Source organism: Benincasa hispida, chromosome 4 (genome assembly GCF_027475165.1).
Source record: "Benincasa hispida cultivar pf3 chromosome 4, pf3_genome.v1.1, whole genome shotgun sequence".
In the NCBI taxonomy this organism is placed as follows: domain Eukaryota; kingdom Viridiplantae; phylum Streptophyta; class Magnoliopsida; order Cucurbitales; family Cucurbitaceae; genus Benincasa; species Benincasa hispida.
Genome location: NC_143481.1, coordinates 27,832,578 through 27,844,499, shown reverse-complemented (window position 1 = coordinate 27,844,499; position 11,922 = coordinate 27,832,578). Strand labels below are relative to the sequence as shown.

Here is an 11,922-nt window from a genome sequence, read left to right as displayed (position 1 = left end):
TAACATTTAGTTTCACTTTCATGACCTCAAATACAATCCAAATTGACTAACTAAATTTATACGGAGGAAAAGCAAGGTTATGTAATAAATCTAAAGAGTTGAAATGCTATTTTCATTATTTAACATAGCATTTTTTAATTAATAAAATAATAATAAGTAAATATATTACATATTGTTTTAAAAAAAGAAAAAACCAAACGAACCGTCGGTCGGTCAGTTTTTTGTTGTCTATATGATGGTCGAGGACGGTTTGATCATTTTTCAAACAGACTATAATCGATTCGGAATCGGCTTGATCAAAACTGTCTCCGACCGATGATGATCAACTTATTGGGTCCCTTAACATGCTTGCTGTTTAACATTTGTGACTTAATATTTCTATTTCGTCGGACGAATAGCTCTCGAGTCTTCGACTCCACTCATTGGCGGAAGCCATTGGCAGAACTTCATTCTCGACAGAAATTCGATCATCCTTTTCAATCTTACAGAACCCACAAAACCCATTGGCCTGACGGGGCGACTAATTCTGTTTGTTCGTCTCACTAGGAAACTCACCATCGACGAAAGGCCATGGGAATTCTGATCTACAGTAGTTGAAATCTGATGGTAAGCTCGATTTTCCACATCTAGGAAGCTTAATTGTTTGGAGGTTCTTGCTTTCTTTTTGTTCTGAGCTTCGAAAACTTTCTTACAGTGTTATTCTGATTAGTTGTAGATTTTTAGTTTCAGTGCGATTCATTTCATTTCATTGAACTAGAGTCGAAGACCTTCGAGCTTCGAATCACATCACATGGGTCGGAAAACTCTTCAATCAGAAGTGATATTGGAAGAATGGAATGGTTCTTCTTCATCGGAGCTTCGGAAGACTGCCGTCATATCCGCTTATCCTTCTCTCCTCATTCAAAGGCACTGTTCTGATTCCCTTCCCCTCTCAGATTCCACTCACCCCGTTTGAAATTTTTTTATTGATATTTCCTTTTTTTCTGTTTCAATCTATAGATCTGGTTCCCGTTTCAGACTCGTGGGGAGACGATTCTTTGACGCGTTTGTACCGGAGGCAAGCTTGTGTTTGGTTTTCTATGACTCTAGGCTGTGTCCTTTTGTTTGTTTGCCTTTCTTATTATCAATCTTTCGTTTAATTGCAGGGGTTTCCTAGTAGTGTGACACCCGATTATGTTCCTTTTCAAATATGGGACTCATTGCAGGTAAACGTTTAACTTACTTGTTCCTCGCCTATTACATTTGGCAATCCTAACCACCATGAATAAGGGATAATATAAATAATAAAAAGCTTTGAAGGAATGAGTTCAAGCACCAGTTGTTAGTTACCTAGGATCTTACATGATGCAAGCTTTATTGACAGTCAATGTGGTTAGGTTAGACAATCGTGAGACTAGTCGAGATATGTACAAAATGGCCAGGACACTCATGGACGAAAAAAATAACATTTGGCAATTTTATGTTTAGTATAGTAATAATTTGTTATTAGAATATATCGTTAAAAAAAAAAAAAAATTGTTGTTAGAATAGCGAGTTATGATTTTCATTCTTTCAGGGTCTATCGACATACATTAGGACCATGCTCTCTACCCAAGTAAGGCCTATTTAAAATTTATTTTTTTATATGTGCAATTTGGTTTCTTCTAAATTTATCATGCATTTACGCATAATCTTTCCTAGGCTCTCCTGAGTGCCATTGGGGTCGGAGAGCAATCAGCAACTGTCATTGGTGCTACATTTCAGGTAAATTTGTAATGGAACTTTTGATAATCGATCTCAAGGTTTTGTGTCTTGGAAGAAAATAGTTACTTATAATAAATTTCCTTTCTAAACGTTGCAACTTTTCCAGTGGTTTTTGAGGGATTTAACTGGAATGCTTGGAGGTATCTTATTCACATTTTACCAGGTATGCTATTGTATTCTGTAATTGAAAATAAATCTATATTTGATTTACTGGCATAGTAACCTGCTGGAAAATTTGTTTCACAATAGCTTAAATAAAGGGGAAAGGGGTTTTGGATGCAGATACAATTTTATACATAGTCTTCTCCTATCAATTTCAATATTTAATAGTTACAATATGTATGAAATTCAAGACTTGTTGAGTTAGTCTAGAATTCTGATCACCATTTTCCTAAGAATTCTCTTTGTTGATTATGACATAGCAATGACAATTGTGCGTTTCAGGGATCTAATCTGGACACCTATGCCAAAATGTGGCGCTTGGTTGCAGATTTCATGAATGATCTTGGTGTGTGTGTTTTTCACCTTTCTTTACCGAACCTGCAATTAGTTCTCTTACTAGGACAAGTACATGCAGACATACGGATATCTAGGGGATAAGACTTACCCAATATTATCTGATTTTTCCTTTATAACTTTTCCATGGAGAGTTTCCATTGTAATGTACAGTATCATATGTTTTAACTATAGTTCACTAAGCAAACTAGTCTACAGCCATGGCTCATAACTGCTAATTTGGATCTTAGTGAATATTGTGCGTGTGCCAATACTGGCCCTGGAATTGTGGGAGGAAATATTTCCCTGATATTTGGAAAGGCGAGAACACCTAGCTTTTCACTTGTTGATGTTGCATTTCGACTCATTTGTCTTAAGATAACCTCCAAGTTTGTACTGAACAGGTATGTTGATGGACCTCGTTTCCCCCTTGTTTCCTTCAGCATTTATGCTTATCGTTTGCTTGGGGAGCCTGTCAAGATCATTCAGTAAGTCCATGCACATTTTAGATTTTTTCATGTAAACATGGTATTATCATGTAAATTTTGGAGGTTTTCTAGGGATATCGCGTTCCTACATTGTTGTAAACATTGTTATATTATAGGGGAAAATCATTTTTGACTTTGATAATGATATATAGATCTTTATTTTATTTATTTTTATCTTTTTTTTTTTTTTAATATTTGTGAGTGTCCAAGCTAGTTTCCACACACCTCGACTAATCTCACGGGACACCCAACCCTACAACATTTGGGTGTCAAGGAAACTTGTAGGATATTAAATCCTAGGTAGATGGCCACCATTAATTGAACACATGACCTCTTAGCCCTTTATCAAAGGGATGCTTTATTTACCACTAGGCCAATCCATGATGGTTATATCTAGATCATATTTCATATTTAGTTCAGTGATCATTTTAAACTTTATACATTTAATCTCATTGAATTAAACCTTAAAATTTGATTAGTAAATTTGTATATATTCGTCAAAATAGGAAATAATTCTTGAACCAATCAATAAATTATATAAAGTTCAACTAACAAAGCACCCAAATGTCAACTCAGAAGTGACCAACACCAATCCGAGTACACCAATTCTTGCCAAAAAAATAACATCCAACACAACTTGAAGAACTAGTACATAAAATATAACCTCGTCTAGCGAAAAGGCGTGCACAATTAGGAAAAAAATCTTTAGGAAAATGGAAACTCAAGAGAAAAGGAGGGTATCATTGGTTGTTAGGGTGGGGACACGTGCTGTATGCTTGTGTGTGATACTAATTCATGCATTCACAGAAAATATGCATGCTGTTTTTTACTTAATATCTTAATTAATTGGATGTAATCCTTATACTAACTATAGATTTTAATCCAAATCAGCCGGTGTGGCAAGTGGAGCTACTAGAGCTGCTTTAACACAACATTTTGCCCTTCAGAATAATGCTGCTGATATATCTGCCAAGGTATAGAGCAAGCCACTTTCCAGGTGAAGAATGAACTCTGGTCCAGATATATTGTAATGACAATTGTCACTCTTGCACCAATAGGAAGGAAGTCAGGAAACAGTAGCAACAATGATAGGCATGGCGATTGGTATGCTTCTTGCTCGTATCACCATGGGATGCCCACTGGCCATCTGGCTTTCGTTTCTATCCCTCACATTGTTCCATATGTATGGTGAGTTCTTCAATCAATGCCGAGTTAATACTTGTATGAGATAAAAATGTCATTTGCTTGAGCAAACCCTCCCTATATAGTATATCGACCATTTAATTTTTAAATTTCTGAAATGGTATGAGTTATAATTTTACACCATCATCTCTTATAAACACGTTGTCAACTTTTCTTAATCAAATTTTCTTAAGAAGCTTCTAGGTTCAAAATGTTTATTCGTCTCCATGAAGAGAAAAAGATGGAGATCATATGTTTATGCAGTCATGGCAGATTTCATTAGTGCCTAGGTAGCCGTGTCAGAATTTTCTAAAATTCTGCTTGTGACTTTGTGCAGCAAATTACAAGGCTGTTTGTTGCCTTTCCTTGACTTCACTCAACCCTCAGAGGTGTTCGATTGCTTTGCAGCATTTTATTCAGACTGGTCAAGGTGATGCCCGATGTCTTTATTCTTTCGTGGTGTTATTCTGATTCATTTTGTGGATGGTTCAGGGGCTATTTGTATGTAATATATACACTGCAAATTCTATCAACACACATGTTGAGATGTGATTTATGCAACAAAACTCTTCAAAACTTTTTCTGAAATAATTAAAAATTCGCAGTTTTCATCTCTTGTTTAAAGAAAATTTACATCTTGCCGACTAAACCTGCATTCAGTTCTCTCTCCTCAACAGGTTTCTGAGATGGAGCATGTTTTACCCACATGGGCTTCTTCATGGAGTTTAAGGAGTATTAAGTTAATCCATACACATGTACGATTAGGAGCGAGGATCTCTTCTCTTCATCACACAGAAATGTGAGCTTTTACTTACCAGCTCATGAACTTCATTAGTTTTTTGTGATTCCATCGTGTAAAAAGGCATTCTTAACATGCATAGTCAAGGAACAGGGGATACATTTTTGGTCAATAATATTCCTGCAACTTTTTACCGTGCTTGCACTTTGTTCTTTTCTTATAAGATAGATAAGGACAGAAAGATCATTTGATAAATGAATGATAAAGGAGCAGGTTATAAGCCAAAGAACTATAAGAAAGGTTTTCACATGGACAAGTTTTGGAAGCAATTATTACAAGACTCAATATTTAAAGAACTCCCATGAATTTAAAATGCTTGCATAGGTGGAAGCGAAAATAAAAGTGGTTGTAAATTGTACTAAATAAATTGATGGTTAGTGATGTATTGTTTCTCTTTTAAAAAAAGATTAGGTACCCGAATACTCCTCAAATAGGTCAATAAAATATGATGAATTATTTACATTTAAGCAATATAGTATAACTGTCGCAAGTTTCAAGACATTGACATTTATTTAAAGATCACATGCGATTTGAAGGCTGAATTTTGTCTGGTTATCTGTCATTATTTTTTTTTCCACAGTTCATAAAGTGAATATGGTGTAAATAACATTATTGTGGTGCAGGAAGGAGCTGTTGCGTTTGGCAGGTGCAAGTAATAACAAAGGTTGGAATGCTTTTAAATATCTTCCCGAAGATAGGTTTCTAGCCGTATTTTATCACCCCATCTGATCGTATGTTATTCATTTACCAGAGAAGTACCTTCTAGTGGAGAGGAAGGCAACTATCAGTGTTATTGTGCAAAAAGATGCTACTGCTAATGACATCTTCCAATCATTTGTTCATGCACTTGTTATGGCGTATGTTCCTGATCAGAAGTCCAGACATTTGGAAAGCATGTCATGGATGGATGAACATTATGAAGGTTTTATTCAAAAGGTACTCTTTTTCCTCTTTTTAGGGGGTGTTTGATAAATGGGTATGAGTTGAGTTGAGTTGGGTGGTTTACCCATGTTTGTTAAGCCCATAAAGAAAACCTATGGGTTATTAAAATCCCTTTTTTACCCCCTCAAAACTCCCCTTTTTTATCCCCTCAAAACTAACCCTAAAAATCAATATATTTTCAACTCAACTCAATTCAACTCTGCACAACAAACACAGACAATAATTACCAACTCAACTTAACTCTACACAACAAACACAGATAATTTAACTCCCAGATAATTTAACTCTCCAGATAATAATTACCAACTCAACTCAACTCAACTCTCTACTTTTATCACATACCAAATACCCCCTTAATGTTTCTGAAGTTTCAATAAGTTGCCAAGTTTCCTTTCCTTTCTTCTTTCCGTAGCCTTTTCTTTTTAGTTATAACAAATGATAAAATACAAAAGCCTTCCTCAAAAGGGAGCTTACAAAAAAAAACCACTTCGACCAGACTGAAGGGTAGAAATTTAGGCTATGTTTTGTAATTATTTGGTTCTTAGTTTTTAGTTTTTGAAAATTAAGCCTAGAAAGACCCTTTCACCTCAAAATTCCTTACTTTGTTATCTACTTTGACCAATATTTTAAAAAACGAAGTCAAGTTTTGAAAACTAAAAAAAGTAGCTTTTAAAAGCTTGTTTTTGTTTTTGGAATCTAGCAAGATTTCACTTCTTTTACTTAAGAAAGTCATAAAACATTGTAAGAAATTAAGAAGAAATAGACTTAGTTTTAAAAAACTATAAATCAAAAGCCAAAATCCAAAATCTAAATGGTTAGCATACGGGACTTAAAAATGGCCCAAATAAACTCCTAATCTCTTCTTTTCTCGCTATAATTTCCAAGGTTCCCTTCCAATCAAACTCCCCGTAGGCTTTTAGTTTTACTCCCACAACATTTTCCTTTTCCCTTTCGTACAAGTGTTCTACCCAAGTAGTGGAAGTACAAACAGAAAGCCTGTTTAAATTCAAACCTCAAGCCTTTGGCTGAAGGGACTATGGAAAAGGAGTTGAACCATCTAGCAGAACCTTTGTATTTCTCAATTAAAGCTCGATTTCTTACCAAGGAACTCACTGAAAGGCTTCAAGAAAACAATCTCTCAGCCACATGAAGATGATGTTTTGCATTCAATGTATGTAATTGTCGTTGCATTTACACCTTTTCACTACATTGTAGCTGAAGATATCAGGCTGGAAAACAGATCGTCTACTATCTCCTTCTATTTGTTGGAGAGCGAACTGGACCTGCAGTCCCATGGATGAGAAGATCGACTGAACTTCAGTGGTCATTAACCATAAAAGAGCAACACAAGGAGGTAATTTCTAATTTGAACTGTTTCGAGTTCAACAACACTCGGTGGCATATTGACCATATTGCCTGATTCATCCCTGCTTGAATGTTGCAAATCTGCAAACAGATTCATTCTGGTCTTATGGTCATTAATGACCTTATAAACGACAGTCTATTGATTATGGTTTTTGATTTTCTGCAACTGAGTGTTTCTTTTGATGATACTTGACAGCAAATTTTTTTAAAAGTATACATTAGTTCTTGCAATTATGCATTTAGGTTTGCAGTCAAATACAAAACAGATAAGAAATCTCCCTCTCTCTAAATAGAAGAGAAAAAACTCATTCAAAGTGCTGCTGACAATCTCAAGAGCTGATTAGTGCTCCTGCAGAAAATACACGCTTATGTTTAAGCTCAATAGGCAATCGTGTAATATTTGGAAAAGCTTGACCAATTTCTAAATTTAGGAGTAAAAAAGAGCGACAATCTCTTCTATTTTTCTGATTTTTATTGATGTCGATCTTGTTTGAGTCAGCTTGTCTGCGTGGGTCGGTACTAATTTAATGGGAGAACCAATTGACTTTATAACATTCTGGACATGTTTGGGAGTGATTTTTGTGATTTTTTAAATTGTTAAAATCACTTTTGATATGCTTAAAATTATTTAGTAACATGTCTTTAATCACTCAAAATGAATTTAATATTTAATTTTATACTTTTAAACACAATTTTCAAATAATTAAAGTTGGTTTTGAATGATTATTTTTTTAAAAAAAATTTTAAAATAATTTTAAACATGTTTTAGTGATTTTGCACGATTTAATGAGATTAGGGTGTTCTCGAGTTCCCAATTTTTCTTGGATGAAGTGTGCTATTATAGTCCATTCAATGTTTGGGTCTTTCTTGGTAATAGTTGAAGTTCCTAATTATTATAGTTTAAATTTAGCTATTTGAAAGTCCTCACATTGTCTACAACATTAACTATTTTATATCTTTCTTCTCTCATTTGTAACCAAGAATAAAATAATTTATACTCTAAACACGGACTATTATAATCTACATACTATAATAAATAATTTAGTGTCTCAAACAACTTTTAAATCTCCTAGAAAGGACGAGTCTAAATTTGATAAATGGGCGATTTTCTCTTGAGCATAAGTACAATTACCTATACATATTCATTAATGATTTTTATTTACCACTTAAGGCTATTTGGTTTAAGGTTCTATAAATGTATGAGAATAAAAAATGACTGTGTTTAATTATGTTTTGTATAAAATTAATTATGATAATCTCATAGAATTATATAGATTAATTAATTTAAAAATAAATATCATTCAATATATTGATAAACTTTCTAAACAAGAAAGGCAAACTATCCTAATTGCTACAAAGACAGTTACGGTAAAGCAAGAAGGAAATCCAGGAACAGGAATTGCCCTAATGGAGATAATGCAAAATGAACCAGATATGGTTAACTCATTGGTATACATTGCAATGAAACACTTTGTAGAACGAACAGTTATCAATGGTAATCAAGCTACAAAAGCACTTCTCAAGATGCATTGTAGAAAGATGAGTGATTTCAAATGGTACAAGGACGTTTTTATGATGCGACTTTATAACCTTACATCTTGCGGAGACGAAATCTGGAAGCGAAAATTCGTAGAAGGATTACCTCATTATATTGTTGAAATTTTTTATCAGAAGATGTCTGAGATATTCGAAGGAAATCAAATCAATTGAAACTCTCTCACCTTCGGAGACAATACCAGTAACATTCAAGCACTATGCTTAAGTCTTTGTAAAGACAAGCATAATCAAAGAATCATCAAAGATGTAGATTATCAAAAGGAATTAGGGACTTTCTACAAACAATACGCCGTTGAACAAGATCTACCACCTTCAAAAACAAAGAAGAAATCTTCTAAGAAATCCTACAGCAAAAGTGATTACCCCAGGAGAAACTTCAGGAGTCCAAAGAGATGATATAGAGGGAATCAACTATATCAGTAAAGTCTACAATAAAAAATGGTTATCTAAGGTCACCATTAAGGTCTAGGATTTCAAGTTTGAAGCAGTTGCCTTATTGGATTCTAGAGCATACCAAAACGTCATCCAAGAAGGATTAATACCCTTAAGGTATTTTGAAAAAACAATGGAAGTTCTGAGAGGAGCCAACAACCAGAGACTTCATATTAATTATAAGTTGCCAAAAGCACATATTTGCAAAGGAGATGTGTGTTTCGTTAACACATTTCTTTTAGTCAAAGACCTATTGGAGGAAGTTATTCTGGGCACACCCTTCCTTACTCAATTATACCCTTTTCATGTTTATGAGAAAGGATTATCATCTCAGAAATTTGGAAAAATAATGACTTTTGAGTTCTATCATCTGATAACTCCTAAGTACATTTCAAATATTGAAGAAGAAATCCAACAATTTATCAATAGGATTTCTAAGAAAGAGAAGCAAATTGAGTTCCTTCAAGATGACATTCAGAATAAGAAGGTTGCTAACCAAATTGCTAGGCCTTTGGTCCAGAAGAAAATCCAACATCTGCTAAAGAAAATGGAAGCTGAAATTTGTTCGGATATCCCAAATGTCTTTTGGGCCCACAAAAAGCATATAGTTGAGCTCCCTTATGTCGATGGATTTGATGAAGCCCAAATTCCCACTAAGGCCAGGCCCATTCAAATGTCAAAAGACCTAATCAAAATCTGTAAGGCAGAAATTGATGAGCTCCTTCGAAAAGGGCTTATTAGCCCATAAAAAAGACCATGGTTCTGTGCGGCATTTTACGTCAATAATCAAGCCGAGAAGGAATGAGGAGTTCCGATATTGGTAATCAACTATAAACCCCTTAACAAGGCTCTCAAATGGATTAGGTATCCCATTTCTAATCGACAAGATTTATTAAAAAGAATAACCTCAGCCAAGGTTTTCTCAAAGTTCGATATGAAATCTGGATTTTGGCAAATCCAAGTATCTGCAAAGGACAGATATAAAACTACCTTCAATGTCCCCTTCGGACAATACCAATGGAACGTCATGCCATTTGGATTAAAAAATGCTCATTCAGAATTTCAAAATGTCATGAATGACATATTCAACAAATATCAGGATTTTACTATAGTCTATATAGATGATGTCTTGGTATTCTCAAATACAATTGGACAACACTTTAAGCACTTGCAAGTGTTCTTCAACACTATTAAGACAAATAGTCTTGTGGTGTCTTTACCAAAGATCAAATTGTTTCAAACGAAAATTAGATTTCTTGGTTATTACATTAATCAAGGAATAATCAAACCAATCCAACGATCGCTAGAATTCATAGATAAGTTCCCAGACACTATTCAAGACAAGACACAACTTTAGCGCTTTCTTGGATGTGTAAATTATACTGGAGACTTTATTAAAGACCTCCGTACCATCTGTCTCCTCCTTTATGACAGATTGAAAAAGAACCCAAAACCATGGACGGATGAGCATACTCGAGCAGTCCAATCAATAAAAGCTTTAGCAAAAGGCATCCCATACTTATCGCTAATGGATGAAAAAGCTTATTTAATTGTGGAAACTGATGCATCTGACATTGGTTACGGTGGCATTCTCAAGCAAGGAATTAATGGAAAAGAAACAGTAGTTCGTTATATTCTGGAGTCTAGAATGATGCTCAAAAGAACTATTCCACAATCAAAAAAGAGATTCTCGCAATAGTAAATTGCGTTCAAAAGTTCCAAGGAGATCTTATGAACAAAGATTTTCTGGTGCGAACGGATTCGAAGGCCAGTAAATATATCTTTGAAAAGGATGCGAAAAATCTAGTTTCAAAGCAAGTCTTTGCAAGATGGCAGACAATCTTATCCTTCTTTTATTTCAAAATTGAGCCTATAAAAGGCACGAAAAACTCTCTTGCGGATTATCTAAGCAAAGAACACCTCTCAAGGGAACAACCTCCTAAAAAATCTCCCTAAAAAACCCCTAAAAGCTCATGGAACCTCTCAACTGTCCTCGGCCATCAAGGCGGCCTCCGCTGATGCAGAGCGTTCAGGCTAGCCCTTCCAAGGCTAGTATTTCAAAGGGCAAACAACCCATCTCTCAATCTTCTGCACCATCTCCCATGAGTGTAGACAATTATGCCATGGACACCGACTTTGAAGTCGTGTCTAGAAGGCATCAAGACAGTGCACAAAAGGCACTTCCAATACAGTCAGGATCCTTAAGCCTGCCTCCTCAACTCTCAACAACATTGTTATGTCATTCGGGAGCAAACAACTCAAATAAGAGACCCACGAGGCCATCTTCAAATTTAATTCCTAAAAACCGATCAACATTTTCCCATGTGGTAAAGCCAAAGGTTTTCCAAGCGAGGCCACCAATTTTGGGATATTTCACTAAAACAACAATGGCTCGATCGTTTGACGTACCATCCATTCAAGAAGTCTGTTCACATGTATTCCCTCACGAATTTAACTATCTTCCCGAAGATGTATAAAAAACAAGAACTTTCTATGAATCATCTTGGTGGACACGAAATCCATAAAAATTACTCATGTTCCGGATCGTTCCAATCCTTCAAAAATCGTATACTCAAAATTGAGAATATTCAAAGTGCTAACTCCATCCTACTGGAATCAAGGGATGTTTGTAGCAAAGAAATTCTCAAAACCCTTCAAACCTTAAACATATACATACCGTGACTACATGCGAGCATGATATAATATTTTCTGGTTTCAAGCATACAACCATTCTTGGTTTGTGACACTTTGTAAGCAAGCTTACAAAATGCATTTTCCAAATTGGTTTCAAACATGGTGGAACCATTTTGGACTATCAGAAGAAATATTCCCAGTAGAAGTCCAAAGGTCTTACCACCTTTTTCAAAATAGTATCTATGCGTCTCCTCTTTCAAAGACGTTTAGATTTGCATTATATTT

At 35.0% G+C, this 11,922-nt stretch overlaps 1 protein-coding gene across 4 annotated transcripts; it reads left to right on the top strand.

Moving 5' to 3' along the window:
- Positions 1 to 272: 272 nt before the first annotated feature.
- Positions 273 to 7,245, top strand: RUS3 (root UVB sensitive protein (Protein of unknown function, DUF647)). Of its 4 annotated transcripts, none has more exons than XM_039030505.2 (16): positions 273 to 606; positions 724 to 906; positions 1,000 to 1,057; positions 1,146 to 1,205; positions 1,556 to 1,594; positions 1,681 to 1,743; positions 1,850 to 1,906; positions 2,188 to 2,251; positions 2,643 to 2,726; positions 3,618 to 3,700; positions 3,785 to 3,914; positions 4,246 to 4,338; positions 4,569 to 4,707; positions 5,331 to 5,371; positions 5,459 to 5,643; positions 6,865 to 7,245. In XM_039030505.2, the coding sequence occupies exons 2-16, from the start codon at positions 791 to 793 to the stop codon at positions 6,961 to 6,963; spliced, it is 1,311 nt and encodes a 436-aa protein (XP_038886433.1). In that variant the 5' UTR covers positions 273 to 606; positions 724 to 790; the 3' UTR covers positions 6,964 to 7,245. The 4 variants fall into 4 exon arrangements, with proteins under 4 accessions (XP_038886433.1, XP_038886434.1, XP_038886432.1 ...); XM_039030506.2 differs by having other exon boundaries at positions 333 to 606; positions 716 to 906; XM_039030504.2 differs by having other exon boundaries at positions 354 to 606; positions 758 to 906.
- The last annotated feature ends 4,677 nt before the right edge of the window (positions 7,246 to 11,922 follow it).